Below are 22,361 nucleotides of genomic sequence, written 5' to 3'. Positions count from 1 at the left end.
AGGGGAAAGGGGGGATACATCAAAGATTGTTAGAAGAAGTTGTGCATGGATTGGAACTTGAACATCCAATTTGCGCGCACTTGATCATACAGAATGCATGTTGCAAATCTGAACCCACAATCATCAATTAGAGGTCCGTTGTCATTATTACAGCTAATAAGACTTTGAATTTAAGACCTTTTTGAATATCCCAACATTAGCACCTTTTCACAGTAGAGTTAACACTTCCTGGATTATATTTGAGTCGCTATAAAAGTTATTATAAAATTCCTTCATTTACTATTTTACTGTTTTGATTTATTACCTTCTTGAATAGTTTAACAAATACCTTTATTATCAAATTCCAAAACTTAATTAGGAAGTGTTTTATACAAATTTTTAAATAAAATGAAATAAATCACAAAATTTATTTATTAATTTTACTTTTTTTCCTCCCATTCACAACAATAATAGAAGATATCTATTCATCCATATTTATAAAACAAAATAAATAGATAATTTTCTCATTTTATATCTATAAATTCTATGGAAATTAATATTTATAACAAAAGAATATTAGTCCTGAAGTGTTTTCGATTAAAACAATTAAAACAAATAAATTACAAAGAGAACATATTAAAAACCTTGTCTCAAGGAAGAGGTTTTTACTCAAAGTTCATTTTTAATAAAATACTACCAATTTTTTAAAAATTATTTTCTTATTATTTCTCAGTGTGTACGGCTGACTTTTCTAATAAATTTGTGATTTATTGATTTTGTAAAAAAACATATATATTTGCCATCATTTCACTTTAGTACCACTTCATAATTATGTTGTTGTAATTAATTTTACTAACCTACATCATGAAACATTATATATATATATTAAGGAGAAAAAACATTTTAACCTAAATTTGAAGCATCAAAAGTTAAAAGAAGTGGCAAGTAAAAACTTCTTTAATGAATAGCCAACAAAGAAAGCAAAGTAACACCTACAAACTCAGGGGAAGCATTATATTTACAAGATGGAAAACCCATGGAAATGTAGCTGAATGCCTAAAAAAAAAAATGGTGTTATCCTGATCAGAGAGAAAAAAATAATCAAATGAGGGCTAAGAATCAGTTACAAATTCCACGTTCGTGTGCTAATTCAATCTGTTTGCATCCCTAGACCGAAGGAGGAGCTCTATGCTTTACTATCTGGCTGCATGTTCTGATATACAAGAAAAGAGACTCAAATTCAGCATGTCTTCAATTTAATGGCAACCAAGCTAACAAGAAACAGAAGAAAGACAAAAAGTTCAGAAAAGAGAAGAACTAAGTGGTGATATGAAACATAACGCGTCTAATGATGCAGTTCTTTCTTTAATTTCATATGACCACAACACAGGGTCACTGTCCACGGGCAAAGAATCCTGCAGGTGAATTTTGTCTCGAAGCCATTGTTCGGCTTTATCGCATTCATTATAGACCTGCATTTTGAAAATGAATATCACAATATTAATAGGAGAATGTTCATTTTTCTTATATGATTGTTGCAGGTTAATAATAGGACTTACAGCATCTCGTTCATGTGTTGGCCATCATTCTACAGCCAACTTGTTGTCTACTATACATTGCACAAGCTCCCTTGTTGCTTGAGGTCTAGCCTCTTCATCTTTGAATCGGTTGACAATAGGTTCCAATAGCTGTTCTCAATTGAAATCCAACAGAAAAAAAAAAATCTGATATAAGAGAAATGACAAATACAAAGCAGATTATAAACCGCCTTCCTCAACTCTTCAAATTCCACTCTGTAAAGTATCGTACAGAACCAAGTACAAAGAACAAGTATTTATGATCTAAAAGAAACAGTATATGTGATTAAGATTGTAACTCACCTTCTTGACAATGGAATATAGGTGAAATCATATGAACAAAGAACACCGTAGAATATTTCCAGTTATGATCTAAGAGAAACAATAAATAAGACGCAGCTTATACTTCACCTTCTTCAGCTTTAGCAGTTCACTATTGTAGACATTTTCTGTTAAGTCAACCCCTTCAACACAGAGCACCTCTTGTGACTGTTCGACGCTTATGAAGATTGCCATCCTTTCTGTTTCAGTTGCAAAGCGACGGTATCTCTCCAAAAACTACCAGCATAAAGAAGGCAATCAATATTTGACCTATAAAAATCCCAAAATAAAATATCTCTAAACATACGTTGCCGCTAAACTCATTAACCAAAGCTTGCAGTTCATTCTTTCTGTCTTTAATTCGTTCAACAAGCTTATCCTGATCAGCTAGCTGCATCTCCAGCAACCCAGCTGAAACCAACTCGCTACAGTCAAGCGCACCACGAAAATACATGTCAATAGGTCTGTCAAGCCTGCTCCAAGGCCTTCCTTTAACTTGACTGTCAACCTCTAACGGCAATGAACATGACTACAATAACATTTTGACATAATGGGGGAACAAAAAATAATATTGTTATTTCAACTTCGCTGAAATTCCAAGGGATGCAGGATGGAACAAAAACATTCTTACTTCAACTTTGCTTAAATTCAAAGTGGTGCAAATTTACATCCAACAAGCATTTCTAAATAGTATAACAATTTAAGCGTAGCCAGTGCATACGCTTCAATACATGTAGATAAGATATGGCTACTAGCGACATTGTGACAATATACTTGGCTCAACAGCACATAATAACAGCTAGCCACGCTCATATTGAACAGCACCAAATTATCACAAACACAATAGAAAAGAAAGATGCCTGAAAAACTAGGTGAACGGAAGCACTGGTTACTCATGCATAGAAGCTTAATGGAAAATGGAGGGAGAAATAAATATGGCTCCTGGCAGTCAATGGGAGATATAAGATAAACAGAAGAACTGAAAAATAGAACACGCCAAGAACTTACAGCTGGTTCAGACTGCTTAGATGTTTTAATTTCAACAACTTTCCTAGGCTCACCAATATATGGAATTGAGCAACTTGTATCATTTGAAACTGGATCTATGATGCCATCTGCAAACCACTAATGAGTTGAGGAATGCCAATTCAGAGTTTTTCTTTTTAATAACAAATTGGGGCGAAAACCCCCTCTAAAAGTAATAATCACAGTTGCACTTACTGAAGCTGGTTCATCCAAAATAACAATTCCATGAATATCTATACGAATTCTAACTGAGACTATTGCATTCTTACCAAGAGGCGTCCGAACAGGGCCAGACTGCATTGATAACCAAAAGGAAGAGTCAGATTACCAACAAATACACATATCTTGAACTATGACACCAGTGTATCATATAAGTACATAGCGCCAAAATGTGGCCACTATAACAAGAAAACTATATTATCATCTAGATGGGTGCTACACCAGCCATAATTTCATATGAAGCATATGGCAGCTTAAGTAATTCAAGAAAATAGAACAGAGACATACAAAGAATGTATCAATTATCTGAGAACCATCAAGTGGCTGTCCATTCTCATCAGTGTGAATGGAAGACGCAGACAAATGGGAGAAACCTCCTCGGACTGGAACATTGACAACTTTAACGGTTGGAAAAAATGCTCCTTTCAACAACACTTGGTTGTTGCGAATCCAGCCAGAGTCCAACTCAAAACGTAAAGAATGAGGCAACAAGTCATGCACCTGCAGAGACAGAAACCAAAAATGCATGAAAATTGTAGAGTAAATCAAAGAAACCAAAATATATGTAAAGTGTAGCTCTGGATCAAGATTGGAACAGAGAAAACAAAATCCATCAACATTCTAGCTATGAGCCTCAAAACTGGAGTAAATCAACGAGAATGTAGAAGTAAAACGGAAACACACAATGTCGTACAAAACCAATGCCCGCTGACCTGATAGTTCTTGATTTTGACCCCACAAGCAAGCATGGCGCACTGAAGCGCACAACCACGGGCAACACATTCTCTCACGTCGAGCGTTCGGCTTGGTTCCTTTCCAAAGAATGAGGATAAAATCCTCGTGATCGCCGGGATCCCTGACGCAGAACCAATAAGCTCCACAGATTGCACTTCATCGACGACGAAGCCAGCGTCTGACAGAGCATTCTCACAGGGGAGCAGCAATCTGTCAAGTAACCCAGATGCCAGCTTCTCGAATTCCTCTCTCTTGATAAACCCTTTCACGTCCTTGTCGTCCATCAAGCATTCAATGCTCATCGACGCCTCCGCGTTCGCGCTCAAGACCTTCTTCACCTTCTCGCACTCTGCCTTCAGCCGAATGCTAGCCTTTGCATTCGAAGAAACATCGATCTGATACTCGTCCTCAAACTGTTTGCTAAAATGCTTGAAAAGAATCTCATCAAAATCACGCCCGCCGAGCCGGCGATCGGCGGCGTGCGATAACACACGCAAACCACTACTCTTGAAGACCACGACGGAGACCTGGGTGCCGCAATGGCCGACATCGACGAAGACAAGGATCTCGCAGTTGTAGAAGTCGGTCTTGTAGATGCCGTATCCCAACGCCGTCGCCGTCGTGTCATGGATCAGACGAAGAGGTTTCAAGCCTGCGATCTTAAACGCTTGGAGATAAGCTCCACGCCCGAATTGATCGGCATAGGAGGGCAAGGAGATGACGCAATCGGAGACAGGGACTCCTAGTGATCGTTCAGCGATGAGCTTTAGACGAGAGAGCAACATCCCAAGAAGATGAACAGGGGTAAAAGTGATTTCTTTCTTGAGAAACCAGACACGATATTGGCTCCGGGGTTGGGAGAGGAGGAGATCCTTGATGTCGGAGAAGGTGGAGGAGGGGTAGAGGAGAGAAGAGGCGGAGGAGCCGATGAAACGCTGTTTGTCGGAGAAAGAGATGAGAGCGGGCTCATCGATGAGGAGGACGTCAACGACGCCTTGTCGTACGGTGGAGATTGTGCAAGTGCCGTTGCCGACGTCGAAGCCGACGGCGATCATCTCATCGCCGGCGATTCTCGGCGGAGAGTTCATCGGAGACGAAGTCGAAAGCCAGAGCGAGAATGGAGAGGGAAAACAAGGGAAACGCGGGAGTTGAAAAAGAAATATAAGAACCTTCTTTATCTTTATGGATTCGGATCCGGATCTGGAATCGCGTCCGAATCCGATCCCGATAAGATCTGAGTTGAAAAGTCAAAAACTGTGCTGGTTGTTTACTTGCTGAGGATGTCAATAGAATTTATTTATTATAATTTATTTATTTTTATAATCAAGGAGGAAGAGGATGATCATTTTGCAATTAAAAAGATTAAGATTTAAAAGTGAGAAAGGTATGTCATGAATTTGTTGATCATTCAACAACTTTATTGAACAAGTGTGCTATTGTATGTTATGGTCAGCCATGGTTTTTTAAAAATATAACCTTTTACATCAATTTGAATTTGTGGGAGTCCTTGTACTCTATTTTTTTCTTTTTTTACAAATGACAATACTCTTTCTTTTATATATATATTTTTTTAAAAAGTAAATAAACCACAATGCATTAAGATAAAAAAAAATATGATACAATATGAAGAGCTATAAAAAAATAAAACCGACACAACAATAAACTAGGTAAGTTATTCACCGAGAGTGGAACAGGGAACAACAACAAGGGTTCAAAGGCAATGCACAACTACAGGAATGCCAAAAGCCGCCACAAGACGAATCCAAAAGTGACAAGAAGTGAGTGATCTAGCCGATGATATCATCGAGACTATCATCAGGGTGCGCTCCTCGTGCGTGAAAGACCCGAGAATTGGATACAACACCTGACACCTCACACTTGCTGAGAGTTCCTCAAGCTTCAGTTGTTTAGATATGGGAGCTACATCCACCCAAGCAAGATACAAATAGCAAATTTTTAATAAAAATAGAGGGTAAAGATAAAGCTGCAGAAATTGAAAATGCAGTCATTTCTCCCAAGCCAAAGTTGCTAAATAATTATCTTAGCAAGTAAGGAACATGTAGGTCGGAGCGTGGCACCCACTCTCCTAACTCTTTTAAGCCAAGGTTTCCCATAAGTCAAAACTGGACTCTATGGCATGTTGAAAACCTAGAATACATGCAAAACAGTATCAAATTGAATTGGCCACATTGCATCTAAAAAAAATATGATCCCCCGACTAGGTGGCACTGTAATAGAGGACACATGTGGCAGTAAGCAATTTGTCACAACCTCATCTACCCTGCACCTTTGGCTGGCACAGTCTTTTCAATTAACTAAATGACATTTAGGACTTTCCAGATCTGGACCTCTCCAAAGAAAATCACGCATGTTATTATTCATGTTCCTGCATTTGTAATCTGGCATTTTTTTTTAAAAAAAAAAATTCTATTACTCTTTCAATAGTTTGCATCATGATAAACAAAAATAGCAAAAATGATCTGAGCATCAATGGAAGACTAATTCTTGTTAGATACTTAGTCAATGTATCATCATGTTGGTTTGTGTCATTCAGTTGGGCAAAGAAACAAATACATGAAGCCAATCTTAATAATTACACATGATCTCTGTTTAAATGCATGATTTCATAATTCATATGGTTTTATATAACTACATCCCTTTAATTACCAAAAATTATAATAAAAATGAGTTGCTTGAACACATCCTTCTCTTATTCAAAGGCTGATAAAGAGGACCAAAGAAGAGGTCAATCACAGGAAGGCACAGTTCTTGATCAAGAAGGTGATGGAAGAGGCTGAATCAAGGAGGAAGAGGAAGATCATTTTGCAATTAAAAAGATTAAGATTCAAGGTGAGAAAGATATGTCATGTATTTGTTGATCATTCAACAACTTAGAACAAGTGTGCTATTTTTTTTAAGGTCAATCGTAATTCTTTAAAAATATCACCGTTTTTAACCAATTTGAATTAGTGGGAGTCCCTGTACTCTGCCTTTCTTTTTTTTATATAATTATTTTGTGTAGCAAACATTATAAATTATTTTTTTACCAATATGCTTGATGTGGCAAATATGGCAAGCATGATCAGTGTGCATCGATTAAAGATTGAATATCTAATTCATGAGCCATCATCCAATCATACAGAATCATGTTACAAACCCAAACCCACAATCACCAATCAAAGATCCATTGCCACTATTGCATTTAGCAAGACTTGAATTTGAAGTTTTTTAAATATCATACATTAACAGTTTCTATAATGGGCTAATAATGTTGGACTATATTTGAATCCTTAGGGAGGTCATTGTGAAAATCTTCCGTTTATTATTTCACTGATTTTGATTCATTTATTTAGATAGTTTAGCAAATACATTCATGATTGAATTTTAAACAATACTTTTTTCAAAAAAAAGAGTAAACCACAAATTCATTATTATCCATATTTATAAAACAAAGAAACAATGTTATATCTATAGATTCTATGGAAATTAATATTTATAACAGAAGACTATTAGCCCTCAAGTGTTTCCAATTAAAACAATTTAAAAGCAAATAAATTAAGTAGACAACAGATTAAAACGAAAAAAAGAAAAAACCTTGTCTTAAGGAAGAGGTTTACTAAAAGTTCATTTTTGACATAATACTCCCAATCCTTTAAAAATTACATATCATCATTTCACTTTAGTACCCACTTCATAATTTTGTTGTACTTGCCCATTAATGAAATAAATTTGAACAATTTTTATTAATAAAAATCTCTTTCATAGTATATGTTATTACATAATAGATATATATAATTAATTTTACTAACCTACATCATGAAACAGATTTTATATATATCAAGGAGAAAAAACCATTGTCAACTAAATTTGAAGCATCGAAAGTTCAAAAGGAGAAGTAGCCAGTAAAAACTTCTTTATTGAATAGTCAACAAAGAAAGCAAAGTCATACCTGATTAACCAGTAACAGTAGTTACACCCCTCAAATAAGGGCCGAATGTACCAAAATGACCAACAAACTCAGGGGAAGCTTTAAATTTACAAGATGGAAAACCCATGGAAGTGCAGGTGTATGCCTAAAAAAATTGGTGTTATCCTGATCAGAGAGAAAAAATAATCAAAATGAGGGTTAAGAATTAGTTACAATTTCCACATTTGTGTGTCAATTCAATCTGTTTGCATATCCCAAGACCCAGAAGGAGGAGCTCTATGCTTTAGTATCTGCCTGCATGATCTGATATACAAGAAAAGAGACTCAAATTCAACATGTCTGAAACTGATGCCAACCAAGCTGACATAAAACAGAAGAATGAAAAAATGAATGAAATGAAACATAACGCGTCTAATGATGCAGTCCTTTCTTTAATTTCATGTGACCACAACACAGGATCTCTGCTCATGGGCAAAGAATCCTGCAATTGAATTTTGTCTCGAAGCCATTGTTCGGCTTTATCACATTCATTACAGACCTGCGTTTTGAAAATGAATATCACAATGTTAATAGGAGAATGTTCTTTTGTTCTACTAAGATTGTTGCAGCTTAATTATAGAACTTACAGCATCTCGTTCATGTGTTGGCCATGATTCTACAGCCAACGTGTTGTCTACTATACATTGCACAAGCTCCCTTGTTGCTTGAGGTCTAGCCTCTTCATCTTTGAATCGTTTGACAATAGGTTCCAACAGCTGTTCTCAATTGAAATCCAACAGAAATCTGATATAAGAGAAATGATAAATATGATGCGGATTATAAACCGCCATCCTTAGCTCTTCAAATTCTACTCTGTAAAGTATCGTACAGAACCAAGTACGAAGAACAAGTATTTATGATGTAAAAGAAACAGTAGATGCAATTAAGATTATAACTCACCTTCTTGATAATGGAATATAGGTGAAATCATATGAACAAAGAACACCATAGAATATTACCAGTTATGATCTAAGAGAAACAATAAATAAGACGCAGCTTATACTTCACCTTCTTCAGCTTTAGCAGTTCACTATTGTAGACATTTTCTGTTAAGTCATCCCCGTCACCATTGAGGCACTTTTTTATTTGTGCAAGGCTTACGAATATTACTGTCCTATCTATTTCAGTTGCAAAGCGACAGTATCTCTCCAAAAAGCTACAGGCACAATGGAGGCAATCAATATTTGACACATAAAAATCCCAAAATAAAATCTATCTAAACATACGTTGATGCTAACTTCATTAACAAAAGCTTGCAGTTCATTCTTTCTGTCTTTAATTCGTTCAACAAGCTTATCCTGATCAGCTAGCTGCATCTCTAGCACCCCAGCTGCAACCAACTCGCTACAGTTAAGCACACCACGAAAATGCATGTCAACAGGTCTGTCAAGCCTGCTCCAAGGCCTTCCTTTAACTTGACCGTCAACCTTTACCAGCAATGAATTTGACTACAATAACATTTTGACATGATGGGGGAACAGAAAATAAAATTGTTACTACAACTTCGCTGAAATTTCAAGGGATGCAGGATGGAACAAAAAAAAAACATTCTTACTTCAACTTCACTTAAAATTCAAAGTGGTGAAAATTTACATCCGACAATCATTTCTAAATAGTATAACAATTTAAGCGCAGCCAGTGCATACCCTTCAATACATGTAGATAAGATATGGCTACTAGCGACATTGTGACAATATACTTGGCTCAACAGCACATAATAACAGCTAGCTACGCTCATACAGAACAACACTAAATTATTACAAACGCAAAAGAAAAGAAAGATGCCTGAAAAAGCTAGGTGAACGGAAGCACTGGTTACTCATGCATAGAAGCTTAATGGAAAATGGAGGGAGAAATAAATATGGCTCCTGGCAGTCAATGGGAGGTATAAAACTAATAGAAGAACTGAAAAATAGAACAGACCAAGAACTTACAGCTGGTTCAGACTGCTTAGATGTTTTAATTTCAACAACTTTCCTAGCCTCTGCAATATATGAATTTGAGCAACTTGGATCACTTGAAACTGGATCTATGATGCCATCTGCATACCACTAATGAGTTGAGGAATGCCAATTCAGAGTTTTTCTTATTAATAACAAACTGGGGCTAAAACCCCCTCTAAAAAGTAATAATCACAGTTGCACTTACTGAAAGCTGGTGTGCCCAAAAAAACAATTCCATGAAGATCTACAAGAATTTTAACTGTGACCATTGCATTCTTACCAAGAGGCGTCCGAATCGGGGCCAGACTGCATTGAGAACCAAAAAGGAAGAGTCAGATTACCAACAAATACACATATCTTGAACTAGGACACCAGTGTATCATACAAGACATAGTGCCGAAAATGTGGCCACTATAACAAGAAAACTATATTATCATCTAGATGGGTGCTACATCAGCCATAATTTCATATGAAGCATATGGCAGCTTAAGTAATTCAAGAAAATAGAAACAGATCATGCACAAGCAGACATACAAAGAATGTATCAATTATCTGAGAACCATCAAGTGGCTGTCCTTTCTCATCAGTGTGAGTGGAAGACGCAAACAAATGGGAGATGCCTCCTCGGACAGGAACATTGACAACTTTAACAGTTGGAAAAAGTTCTCCTTTGGGCACCAGTGACTTCTTGTGAATCCAGAAAGAGTCCAACACAAAACCTACAGAGTGAGGCAACCAGTCACGCACCTGCAGAGACAGATACCAAAATGCATGAACATTGTAGAGTAAATCAAAGAAACCAAGATATACGTAAAGTGTAGCTATGGATCAAGATTAGATTAGAGAAAACAAAATCCATCAACACTATAGCCATGAGCTTATGACTGGAGTAAATCAAGGAGAATATAGAAGCACCATGGAAACGCACAATGCTATACAAAACCAATGGCCGCTGACCTGATAGTTCTTGATTTTGAACCCAGGGGTAAGCATGGCGCACTGAAGCGCGCAACCACGGGCGACACATTCGCTCGCGTTGAGCGTTCGGCTTATTTTCTTGCCGAAGAACAAAGACAAAGTCCTCGTGATCGCCGGGATCCCTGACGCAGAACCAACAAGCTCCACAGATTGCACTTGATGGATCCCGACGCGGGCGTATGACAGAGCATTCCTGCACTGGAACAGCACCTTCTCCAGCAACCCATATGCCAGCCTCTCGAATTCCTCTCCCGTGATAAACCCTTTCAGGTGCTTGTCGTCCATCAAGAGTTCAATGCCTATCGATACATTCATGAACGCGCGCAAGCCCTTCTTCACCTTTTCGCACTCTGCCTTCAACTGAATGCTAGCCTTCGCATTCGAAGAAACATCGATCTTGTACTTGTCCTTAAACTGTTTGCTAAAATACTTGAAAGCAATCTCATCAAAATCACGCCCACCGAGCCGGCGATCGGCAGTGTGCGAGAGCACACGCAAACCACCACTGTCGAAGGCTACGACGGAGACTTGGGTGTCGCAATGGCCAACATCGACGAATACGACAAGGATCTCGCCGTCGGAGAAGTCGGTCTTGTAGATGCCGTATCCCAACGCCGTCGCCGTCGTGTCATGGATCAGACGAAGAGGTTTCAAGCCTGCGATCTTAGCCGCTTGGAGATAAGCTCGACGCCCAAATTGATCGGCATAGGAGGGCAAGGAGATGACGCAATCGGAGACAGGGACTCCTAGTGATCGTTCGGCGATGAGCTTTAGACGAGAGAGCAACATCCCAAGAAGATGAACAGGGGTAAGAGTGATTTCTTTCTTGAGAAACGAAACACGATGTTGGCTCCGGGGTTGGGAGAGGAGAAGATCCTTGATGTCGGAGAAGGTGGAGGAGGGGTAGAGGAGAGAAGAGGCGGAGGAGCCGATGAAACGCTGCTTGTCGGAGAAAGAGATGAGAGTGGGCTCATCGATGAGGAGGATGTCAACGAAGCCTTGTCGTACGGAGGAGATTGTGCAAGTGCCGTTGCCGATGTCGAAGCCGACGGTGATCATCTCATCGCCGGCGATTTTCGGCGGAGAGCTCATCGGAGATGAAGTCGTAGGAGGAGGAAGCGAGAGCGGGAATGGAGAGCGGAAAAGGAGGGAAACGCGGGAGGGAAAAAGAAAATAGAACCTTCTTGATATTTTATGGATTCGGATCCGGGTCTAGAATCCCCGTCCGAAATCCGATCCGATAAAAAAATACAAAATGGAACTTTCTTGATCTTATATGGATTCGGATCCGGATCTTGATTCTGTCTGAATCCGATCCGACAAGAGTGGTGCTGGTTGTTTTATTTGTTTACTTACTAAGGATGTCAATAAAAGAAGATTGCAAATTTGCTAATAGAATTTATTTATTATTTATTTATTTTGCAATTAAAAAAATTAAGATTCAAAGTGAGAAAGATATGTCATGCATTTGTTAACCATTGAACAAGTGTACTATTTTATGTTAGGGTCAGCCATGGTTCTTTAAAAATATCACCTTTTTAATCAATTTGAATTTGTGGGAGTCCTTATACTCTCTTTTTTTTTCTCTTTTTTTTTTTAAAGTGACAATACTCTTTCTTTCCTGTTTTTTTGTAATTGCTAAAATCTACATCTATAGTGTTTTGTCTTTTTTTTTTATATATATATTTTACCCAAAATTAATATGCGTATTGAATTTCTTTTTTTAATTATTTGTATAATACACATTATAATTTTTTTTTTATCAATATGGTTGAGTTTTTTTTATAAATGCGACATATGTTGTCAGACTGTGCATCTAACCAAAAATTAAATATCTAGCCAGTGTGCCCCCACTCAGTCATGTGGAGCTCGGATTACAAATCTAAATCCATAATTAGAAACTAGAGTTAAACTGGGAACTTTTTAAATATATCATAGTAACCTTCCATATAGGTGGTCATTAAGCTATTTAAATCATTATGGAAGCCATTGTGGAATTCATTCAATTAATATTTCACTATTCTTGATTTATTCTCTTCTTAGATAGTTCTATTTTGAAAAGAATATTTTAATAAATGATTAAAATAGTAAATACTTTTATAATAAAATTTTAAAATTTGATTGATAAATATTTTGATGGTTCCGGTGGGGGTGTGATGGGTTAAGTTCACTCAAAAACTCACTCAAAGATTAAACACTCACACACAATCAAAGCGAGATAAAGGAGACAAGCAAATTGGTAACCCAGTTCGGCACAACCTTGCCTACATCTGGGGGGACCAGGCCCGGAGAAACAATCCACTAAAAGAGGTATAGGAACAAGAAGTACAACACTCACTCACTCTCTCAATACAAAGAATATCCTCTCAAGATTGCCCGATGGCCACACACTCAACTCTCACCGAAGAGTCTCTCACTTGTTGGCTCCCTCCTAAATCTTCGAGCAGGATGTCTTATATAGACGCACCGACGTCTACAAAGTTACCTCTTTTAGAATTCTCCGCGGTTTCCTAACTTGGATACCTTCCAAAGTTAGATGTTGCAACACCCAGTTGCAACATGGCCCACCTCATCGAGCAGGGGATCGAGTTCTAGCCGGATGTGCACGAATCTGCGACCTTCAACCTCCCGGTTCCTTCGATCAGCCTCGTAGCGATTGACTGGGACCCGAGCTCCTTCGCTTGCACTGCTTCCCTTCCTTACATCACTTCAAAAGGTCTCCCTCTCCCGGGGGATGTGCCCACTCAAGGCACACGTGACCATCCCTACCGAAGATAGCCAGCAAGATCTCCCGATCTTCCTTTCCAAACTTAGCTCCCAAGTTTGGTCTTCCAAATGATTTTTTTGTTTGACTCATGGAAATATTGTTACTAAACTTGATCTTGTCTTCATCCAAGTTTAGCCTTCAATATCTTTAACCATGATCTTTAATCATCCATACTTGGATCTTCAAATCTCTAATCATATCTTATGCAATCTTTAATCAATCTCCTCATATGACTAGTCTCTATGAATAGTTCCGCCCATAGATAGCTCTTGAATCTTCCTTCAATATAGTAATGCTAAATATGGTCTTGATGATCTCCTTGGTATGTCTTTTACCTTATTTAGTTTGTGTCTTCAAATAGACTTCACACCAAACTAAATCTTTGTGTCTTCAAATAGCTTCAAATAATCTTCATGATCTTGAACTCTGCCAATAATAGAATATTCTCTCTCTTCAAATAGATCTTTCTAAAAAGGAGCTCTATCAAAGATATTAATTATCATCCCGGATCTTACCAAGGATAGATAATCATATCTAAAATAAAACTTGCCTTTCTAGAAAAGATCCTATAGTCTTGATGCACTTTCCAAAAATAGTTTATCATCACATGATTGTATTGAGAGAAATATCTATTAAATCTAGATTTTAATCAAATCTCCACCTTGATCTCCATTAAATCTCTACCTTGATCTTCATGATAACATCCTTTGCCACATCATCATCATAGTCATATTTTCCTTTGATGAGTCACCACATGCCACGTCATCATCCTCTTGCCATGACACCACTTGACTTATCATATAATGCCAATCCACGTCATCAGACTTAACACATTTATACAAATCCTTTCATCACTAAAGTGAGGAAATCATAAATTCATTAATTTTTTTCCTCCCCTTTACAATAATAGTGGGAGATTACAGTTTATTTATATTTATAAATATATATATATATATATATATTTCTGATCTCATATCTATAAATTCTATAGAAATTAACATTTATAACAATAGATTTTAGCCCGCAAATATTTCCAATTAAAGCAACCAAAGCAAATAAATAAATTTTGTCTAAAAAAAAAAAAGGTTTTTACTCCTAGTTTATGTTGACAATCCTTTAAATATCACCTAACATTATGTCACTTTAGTACCCATTTCTTAATTTTGTTGTATTTGACAACCAATGGAATAATTTTTGCACTCTTTTATTTATAATGATTTTTTTGGGGGGCAAAATTGACAAACACAGCCACAAAAAATCACTTAAAGGAGGGGTGGCAAGTAAAACTAAAAACCTCTTCAATGTATACTGAAAGCAAGCAAAGTAATTCCTAACTAACCAGGAACAGTAGTTACACCCCTAAAATAAGGGCCAAGTGTACCAATGTGACCAGCAAACTCAAAAGGAAGCTCTATATTTACAAGATGTGAAACATATGGCAGTGTAGTTGTGTGCCTAAAAAAATGGGTATAATCCTGATCAGAGACAAAAATATATATATATATATATCAAATGAGGATTAAGAATTTATTACAAATTCCATGTTTGTGTACCAAATTCAGCACGCCTGAAAATGATGGCAACCAAGCTAACAAGAAACAGAAGGAAAAAAAAACAAGAAGAAAAGGGAACAACTAACTAGTGATATGAAACATAACGCGTTTAATGATGCAATCCTTTCTTCAATTTCATGTGACCACACCGCTGGGTCACTGCTTAGGGGCAAAGAATTTTGTAGTTGAATTTTGTCTTAAAGCCATTAAAGACCTGTGATTTGAAAATCAATATCACAATGTTAATAGGTGAATGTTTTTTTCCTTCTATGATTGTTGTAGCTTAATTATTGGACTTGCAGTATCTTGTTCATGTGCTGGCAATGATTTTGGAACCAACTTGTTGACTGCTATACATTGCACAAGCTCCCTTATTGCTTGAGGTCTGGCCTCTTGATCAATGAATCGGTTGACAATGGGTTTCATCAGCTGTTGTATATTAAAATCCAACAGAAAAAAAATTGATTTATGAAAGTGAAGAAATTAAAATTTTATAAAAAAAATGCCATAGAGATAGTATATTTTCTCAACAAAGAAATATAGGTGAAATGATTTGAGCAAAGAACAATGTAGAATGGAACTCTACAACATCTCAGGAAGGAACAAAGAAAAATTACCAATTATGATTTAAGCAAAATGATAAATAAGCAATGCATATTACAAACAACCTTTTTTTTGCTCTTTAAATTCTACACTATAAACAATCATAAAAAACCAAGCACAAAGAACAAGTAGTTATGGTCTAAAAGAAACAATATATGTGATTCAGATTATAACTCACCTTCTTGATAATGGAATATAGGTGAAATCATATCAACAAAGAACACCGTAGAATACTTTGTACTAGTTATGATCTAAGAGAAACAATAAATAAGACACAACTTATACTTCACCTTCTTCAGCTTTTAGCAGTTCATCATCACATTTTCAGTTTTAGTAATACCCTTTTCATATTTGAGCCATCTCTTTGTTTCCTTGAGCCTATTAGAGATTTCTTCTAATTCTGCATCAGTTGCAAAGCTATCGTTTTTTTTTAGTAAAGTGGATGAACCACTGATTTATTAAAAGAGATTAGAAAGGGTACAACAAATAGAGACAACTACTAGTGAAGACAAACAATCACATACTAGAATACAAAAACCTCACCAGAGGTGATGGAAACATAAGGAGTTAAGTAAAAAGAGAAGATAGAGAGACAAAAGATGAAAGCAGCAAGATTGGCGAAGACAACTGTTTGCTGACACAGGCCTGTCGTAGCTGCAAGCCTGCAAGGAGAGGGGAACTACTCTTGATCTACGTTGTGTTCTATATAGCTGGAGGTATCTGCGACTCTTTAGTTTATGAAATCGAGGGATCACTTGATCCTTTTGCGATACTTTAGAAAGGGATTGTTGATAAGCATGAGAAGCTGTGGAAACAAAGAAATGAGCATGTTAGCCACTTTGCGGATAATAGTAAAATGAGGTAAAGCATTCAAATGAAAAATGCGTCTATTTCTCTTTTGCCAGATGTGCCAAAAAATGGCTCGAACGCTAAAGTCCCACAAAGTCCGGGATCTAGCTTCTAAGGACGGAATCCAAGATGTCCATAAGCTAGAAATGAATAGTGGGATCACATGTGAGCCAAAAACATAAATGAAGAAACTCCATAATTGATTGTGTATTTGCAATCAACAAATAAGTGATCCACAATTTCTAAATCCCATGTGGCAGAGGATGCAAGTATCAGTAGCATTAAAATTGAGTCCAATTTTGAAGAGGGAATATTATACCAAATTAAAATAATATTTTTAACATAAAAAAAACTTGGTTGGTGAAATAGCAGTTGTAATAATAATAATAATAATAATAATAATAATAATAATATGAAATTACGTGTAGACCAACAAAAACAAATAGTTGAATTTAAATTATACATAGAAATAAATGGAAACAAATGCAATAAAATTGAAGATTTCATTGAACAAAATAAAATATTATAAATTAATGATGAACTCAAAGTAAATCAGATTCATATAATAAAAAGAATATAATAATTCTAATGACTTTATCAGGAATGTGAAATATATAAAAAGAATATTCTCCTATTTTTTTATAAAGTAAACATTTCGTGATGTATCTCCCATACATACCACATAGAAGTGATAAAGTACATACGTGTTTAATTCCATGTGGTTTTTTTTTTCCTCCAAATGTTTAACATTAAAAACTCCCACCGCTATCATTCTAATATGTTCGAGTATACGAGCATAGCGATAAGTGAGAGAAAAAAAGAAGGCTTAAATTTCTGTTTTTCACTCGTGAATTCATTGTTATATATTAGTTAAAATGGATAAACTATAATTTTATTAGCAAATTAAAAAATAAAACAAATTAAAACAGTACAAACTAGTGTTAATAACCCAAACGGAAGCATATGTAGAGAAAAGCAAAAGAACAAAAACAACAAGAATAAAAAGTACATCACTAGAGATGATGCACTATTATATATATTTTGTTTTAATAAATAATTTATTCATTTAAAAAATAAAAATAATCAATATGCTCATATTCCCTGTCTTCTCTTTCTGACCCCTCTACTTTATTATCAACTTTAGTTGTTTTCTTGGCCAAAACTCCTACAACTTGTCAATGCCTTTGATAACAAACATGGAAACAAATGACTCATCTATGCATAATGGTGACCATATTTAATTATTCACATTTCCCATATCTCATATTTGTTATTTTTATTCTTAAGCATGATATTTTCCAAATATCTTCTTTTTATTTGCTTGATCTATTTTGATCAAATTCCAAACTTTATTTATTTATAGTTAGGTTCAAGGTTGGTGGTCATCACTGACTCCACCATCATAGTCATTTTCAAAGTCAAGATTTGAATGGCAATATGACATGATATTTTTGGTTAATAATTAATCACGTGCTTAGTTTGATAGTCACAGTTTATTAATTTGTTTCTAATGCCACAAAGTCATGCCAATCAATTCCTTCATGTCCCCTTTCCTTTTCATCTCTGCCCAAGTCCAAGCAAAGCATGTGTACACTATATAATAATTTAATTTTAAAAATATATCAAAATAAATTATATTCTTAAAAAAATTTATTATAATTTAAATTAAACTATCATTAGTTATAAATTAAAAATAAAAAAAATTGGCAAAAGTCAATTTGGCTCAAGTGATTAGAAACACTAATATATGTCCATCGAGTGGTGTGCGGAATGATGAAAAGTTTGAATTTTTATTGGAAGAATTAATTCAAGGGTGATATTACATCCTCCTCTCACGTGTCTTCACAAGGTGAGGGCGCACTTGATACATTAACTTATGCACACATGTCTCTTAACAGTCTCATTTGAGGTAATAACACATCTGTGATAGAGATATCAACATGTGCTTTTATCACATTTATAAAAAAAATAATAATAACAATAAAATTTATAAATGGAAATTTAACAAATTTCCTTTTTTTATGGTCCATATGGGACTGCCATTAAATCAATAACATGTGAAAATATAAACCGAAGGGTGTTGTTTAATTATTTATCAATATATATATTAATAATATTAATCCACACAAAGAGTGACAAAATGTCACTCCCACAGACTCTTTAAAGAAGCAGACAAGGCCTACCAACGTTCTAGAATCCGCCATGACGGGTCGGGTCTGTTCTCCAACCAATACCAAACCCGACAACAAAGTCCAATCATTCCACGTAGCCATTTATTCAGTATGCCTATTTATAAATAAAAAAATATATTTTATCAACTCACATCAACCATCTATGGGCTTCCAGTTTTTTTTTTTTAAAATAAAAATCTATTTATTTTATAATTTTTATTCCGCATCCATAGATGGGCCCGAATCCGCAAACTCGTTATCGGGTTTCGGAGCTCCATTAACCCGTTAACCAGACGAGAAGCAGGGTCCAGGACGACATAGAAAAGCTCTCGTTTTTCTCTCTCGACCAGACAAACAAAGATTGTGTCTTTTCTACTTGATCTTCTTCAATCCGAGAGCTTTCATTCAGTCTATAAATCATCGAATCCTTGATAAACTTCTCCAATGTCCATTGATTCTTGCTTTGGTTGTTGTTGATCTTGTTGGTGGTTTGTTCAGTGAGGGAAAGCATGGATTTTTGGAGTGTTTGTTCCTTCTTGCGTGGGCCGTCGGTTTTGAGAGTTTTTTTGAGACGAGTTTCCGCCAGTCGGACACGCCGGCGCCGCAGCAGAAGGCGGCGGCGGCGGCGGCGGCAGTGCAGAAAAGGAAGGCTGAGGATTGGTATGAGGATGATGATCGGTTTTGGACTGTGATTTTATCGGTTTTTAGGATTGTTGTTTGTTTTCTGGCGATGATGGTGACGACGGCGCTGTGGGCGGTTGTGATGGTGGTGCTGTTGCCTTGGCCTTATGAGAGAGTGCGGCAGGGGAACTTGTATGGGCATGTCACTGGGAGGATGCTGGTAAAGTTTCAATCTTTCTGTCTGTTTGATCTTTTATCTTGTCTGAAATTTTATGATTCTTGTCTCTTGTTTGTTTGTAATTTCTTCACTTTGTTTGATGAATGATACTGGTATGCTTTTTCGGATTGTTTGATATTGTGTGCTGGATGGATTGAGTGGTTTCTTTCTGGTTTTTGTGGTTGAGGTTGAGCTGCTTTTTTCCTTTCGAATCTTTGGTTGTTCATTGACAACTTGTTTAAAGGAATATGTGGGAAGAATATTTGGTTTAATATAAAACTCACTGAGCTTTCAAAAGAGCTTCATCTGTAGAGCTATGATTTGTGAATTAGAGGAAAAATAGATTATTTTTATCAATATGCTTGAGTCATTATGAAGGTCCTTGTAGTTGTGGAATTCTTTCATTTACTATTCAGCTGCTTTTGATTTACTTCCTCCCAGAACAGCTCTGTTTTGAAGAGAAGAGTTCCATAAATGATTAAAGACAACAAATACCTGCATCTTTGAGATCCGAAACTTTGTTGGTAAGCAATATGCATCTTGTTATTCGGTCAAGTGACAATATGTTGTCTATTTGATGCCTTTACATCATACTCTTTGAAATACAAAGTATTTTCTCAAGTGGTACCCTCTTAATACTTCAAGAGAACTGTTATTGAAGGCATTGTTGCATTAGCCAAACTTTTTTATGATGATGCTAATACTATCTTGAAAATTTCTCTTCTGGATGCAATGGAAATGCATTGAGGACTCCCCTCTTGTGAAATGCATTATGGTATGCCTAAGTTTGTGTGAATTCTAAACCTTATAGAAGGTAATTAGTTAGATTTCAGTCTGAGAACTTTTTGGTACATTTGAGTTAACTGCATTCAAAAGGAAATTAATGTGCAAGATGGGTTGATATTTGGATGATTGTTCCCTCTATGTTTTTGTTGGTGTATGGCTCTCCATTCTCAATTAATGTTCCTTGATGTACATTGTGCCACTAATTTATGCCAGTGTCGCTGCAAAGTCAAAATTTATTAATTTTTCTTGTAGTTTGTCTTTGAGGCCTGTTACTTTACTGACTTCCTCGATAATGTTTGCGCCCTGTCTTTCTCTTCAGATGTGGATTTTAGGAAACCCCATAACAATCGAAGGTTCAGAATACGCCAACACCCGTGGTATTTACATCTGCAATCATGCATCACCTTTGGACATTTTCCTTGTAATGTGGCTCACTCCAACTGGTACCGTTGGCATTGCGAAGAAAGAGGTAAAGCCTGCAGCTTTCTTGTTTTACTGAATTTCTTGATTCATAAACTGTCAGTAAAAATTTATATCTATATGCAGATCATATGGTATCCCTTATTTGGGCAGCTTTATGTGTTATCAAACCATCTCCGCATCGACCGATCTAACCCCATGGCTGCAATTGAATCAATGAAAGAAGTAATTAGTAATTATACTGCACAAAATTCTTTAGTATCATTCAATCCATATCTAATCTCTGATTCTTTAAAAGCTCAGGTGGCTCGTGCAATAGTCAGGAATAAATTGTCACTAATTATATTTCCAGAAGGCACTCGATCGAAAACCGGGAGGCTGCTACCGTTCAAAAAGGCGAGCTTAGTTCCATGCTCATATTAATTCAGCTTTCTTCTTCATGTATGAATACTAATTCTTCATTCTTTCTCAAAATTCAGGGATTTGTACATATAGCATTACAATCTAAATTGCCTATAGTTCCAATGGTTTTAACTGGCACACATCTTGCATGGAAGAAGAACAGTTTGCGAGTCAGACCGGCACCACTCACAGTGAAATACCTCCTGCCGATAAAAACCGATGATTGGGAAGCAGACAAGATCAATGAGTATGTAGAAATGGTGCATGACTTGTATGTCAATCACTTACCAGAGTCTCAAAAACCTCTCAATTCTGACTGAGAAGATTCAGACAAGAGTTCAAAATCATTCTGAGAAGATGCTGGTCATATGTTTATATATTTTGTTTGATTAGTACAGAGCCAATATGTACTGATAAACACCGAGAAGTTTTGTAAGTTATAACATGGTCTTTGGTTTAGTGCCATTGTATATAGAGGTTAAAAACCAGCATTCAAGGTTCTTGAATGGTTGAATTATTGCTCAGTAAAGATATGGGATGAGTTTCTTGAGCTGATAAAAGGAGATTTCCTTAGAATTGAATTATTTTTTTGGAAATAAAATTGAATTTCAAGCATTGCTATTGTTAGAAAATTTAATAGAATAAAACACTATAAATATAACATATAATAATCTGTTTATTGTATAAATAATAGATAATGCGCTTCTCTAGCTAAAGCAATTTGAAGGTTTGAGAAAGGTGATGTCACGAACCCGGGCAGACGAACATATGGGGAGCAGTGCCATCGCATCGAACCGTCCTCACCTCGCGAGATGGGGATTGAACTCGAGGGCCCACGCTCGACACTCGAGCACGTAACACCCTAGACCCGACTGCGATAAGCCAAATGGTCGTTGGCGCAATTTGAAGTTTTGAACACCTTCAACATTAAAACTGTTTTTTTTTTTAAATAAATATGGATAAATCATAGTTTTATTAAAAAAAAAATCTTTTATTTTTATATCTACGGATTAACCTCTTTAATGGTATTTTTAATAGGATTATCTTTTAAATAGATCCAAAAAAAATTTGGAACACTTCAACAAAATTATCCAGATATAAGGTAATTTAATTTATTACATAAATATTTCAATCAGAAGTATTTTAATAATTTTTTTAAATTAGTTTTTTATTTCTTTCTTTTCGTTTTTTTTCTGAATTTTTTAATAAATTCACAATTTATCTATT

At 36.0% G+C, this 22,361-nt stretch overlaps 4 protein-coding genes across 5 annotated transcripts; 1 reads left to right on the top strand and 3 right to left on the bottom strand.

The window, feature by feature from the left end:
• Positions 1 to 1,045: 1,045 nt before the first annotated feature.
• On the bottom strand, positions 1,046 to 4,983 carry LOC120276910 (heat shock 70 kDa protein 16-like). The gene is made up of 7 exons (XM_039283645.1): positions 3,836 to 4,983; positions 3,411 to 3,623; positions 2,185 to 2,406; positions 1,968 to 2,114; positions 1,539 to 1,667; positions 1,321 to 1,451; positions 1,046 to 1,192 (listed from the first exon to the last, which is right to left on the bottom strand). Exons 1-5 carry the CDS (start codon positions 4,943 to 4,945, stop codon positions 1,563 to 1,565), a joined length of 1,797 nt encoding a protein of 598 aa, XP_039139579.1. The 5' UTR covers positions 4,946 to 4,983; the 3' UTR covers positions 1,046 to 1,192; positions 1,321 to 1,451; positions 1,539 to 1,562.
• Positions 4,984 to 7,773: 2,790 nt separating this feature from the next.
• LOC120276913 (heat shock 70 kDa protein 16-like) lies at positions 7,774 to 9,869 on the bottom strand. The gene is made up of 7 exons (XM_039283649.1): positions 9,759 to 9,869; positions 9,051 to 9,272; positions 8,833 to 8,980; positions 8,412 to 8,540; positions 8,193 to 8,323; positions 7,999 to 8,088; positions 7,774 to 7,930 (listed from the first exon to the last, which is right to left on the bottom strand). The coding sequence occupies exons 2-6, from the start codon at positions 9,086 to 9,088 to the stop codon at positions 8,022 to 8,024; spliced, it is 513 nt and encodes a 170-aa protein (XP_039139583.1). The 5' UTR covers positions 9,089 to 9,272; positions 9,759 to 9,869; the 3' UTR covers positions 7,774 to 7,930; positions 7,999 to 8,021.
• Positions 9,867 to 11,888, bottom strand: LOC120276912 (heat shock 70 kDa protein 16-like). 2 transcript variants are annotated; one of them, XM_039283648.1, is made up of 3 exons: positions 10,725 to 11,888; positions 10,302 to 10,514; positions 9,867 to 10,073 (listed from the first exon to the last, which is right to left on the bottom strand). In XM_039283648.1, the coding sequence occupies exons 1-3, from the start codon at positions 11,835 to 11,837 to the stop codon at positions 10,044 to 10,046; spliced, it is 1,356 nt and encodes a 451-aa protein (XP_039139582.1). In that variant the 5' UTR covers positions 11,838 to 11,888; the 3' UTR covers positions 9,867 to 10,043. The 2 variants fall into 2 exon arrangements, with proteins under 2 accessions (XP_039139582.1, XP_039139581.1); XM_039283647.1 differs by lacking the exon at positions 9,867 to 10,073 and having other exon boundaries at positions 10,185 to 10,514.
• A 6,831-nt stretch (positions 11,889 to 18,719) lies between these two features.
• Positions 18,720 to 21,648, top strand: LOC120277547 (1-acyl-sn-glycerol-3-phosphate acyltransferase-like). Its single transcript, XM_039284411.1, has 6 exons — positions 18,720 to 18,731; positions 18,993 to 19,529; positions 20,632 to 20,781; positions 20,859 to 20,957; positions 21,036 to 21,128; positions 21,212 to 21,648. Exons 1-6 carry the CDS (start codon positions 18,720 to 18,722, stop codon positions 21,452 to 21,454), a joined length of 1,134 nt encoding a protein of 377 aa, XP_039140345.1. The 3' UTR covers positions 21,455 to 21,648.
• Positions 21,649 to 22,361: the final 713 nt, after the last annotated feature.

This window comes from Dioscorea cayenensis, chromosome 15, assembly GCF_009730915.1.
Source record: "Dioscorea cayenensis subsp. rotundata cultivar TDr96_F1 chromosome 15, TDr96_F1_v2_PseudoChromosome.rev07_lg8_w22 25.fasta, whole genome shotgun sequence".
Taxonomy (NCBI): domain Eukaryota; kingdom Viridiplantae; phylum Streptophyta; class Magnoliopsida; order Dioscoreales; family Dioscoreaceae; genus Dioscorea; species Dioscorea cayenensis.
Note: the sequence above shows the minus strand (reverse complement) of the source record. Positions and strands in the feature narration are given on the sequence as shown.

Excerpts from the sequence above, each read along its gene's own strand:
- LOC120276912 (XM_039283647.1), bottom strand. The coding sequence starts at position 11,837 with ATGAGCTCTCCGCCGAAAATCGCCGGCGATGAGATGATCACCGTCGGC. Across the intron at positions 10,515-10,724 it reads TCAAAATCAAGAACTATCAG|GTGCGTGACTGGTTGCCTCA; the intron begins GTCAGCGGCCAT and ends CTGTCTCTGCAG.
- LOC120276910 (XM_039283645.1), bottom strand. The coding sequence starts at position 4,945 with ATGAACTCTCCGCCGAGAATCGCCGGCGATGAGATGATCGCCGTCGGC. Across the intron at positions 3,624-3,835 it reads TCAAAATCAAGAACTATCAG|GTGCATGACTTGTTGCCTCA; the intron begins GTCAGCGGGCAT and ends CTGTCTCTGCAG. Across the intron at positions 2,407-3,410 it reads AGATAATTGATACATTCTTT|TCATGTTCATTGCCGTTAGA; the intron begins GTATGTCTCTGT and ends ATGTTATTGTAG.
- LOC120276913 (XM_039283649.1), bottom strand. The coding sequence starts at position 9,088 with ATGAACTGCAAGCTTTTGTTAATGAAGTTAGCATCAAC. Across the intron at positions 8,541-8,832 it reads AACTGCTAAAGCTGAAGAAG|CTGTTGGAACCTATTGTCAA; the intron begins GTGAAGTATAAG and ends AATTGAGAACAG. Across the intron at positions 8,089-8,192 it reads AGGACTGCATCATTAGACGC|ATCATGCAGGCAGATACTAA; the intron begins GTTATGTTTCAT and ends CTTGTATATCAG.
- LOC120277547 (XM_039284411.1), top strand. Across the intron at positions 19,530-20,631 it reads ATGTCACTGGGAGGATGCTG|ATGTGGATTTTAGGAAACCC; the intron begins GTAAAGTTTCAA and ends CTTTCTCTTCAG. Across the intron at positions 20,782-20,858 it reads TTGGCATTGCGAAGAAAGAG|ATCATATGGTATCCCTTATT; the intron begins GTAAAGCCTGCA and ends ATCTATATGCAG.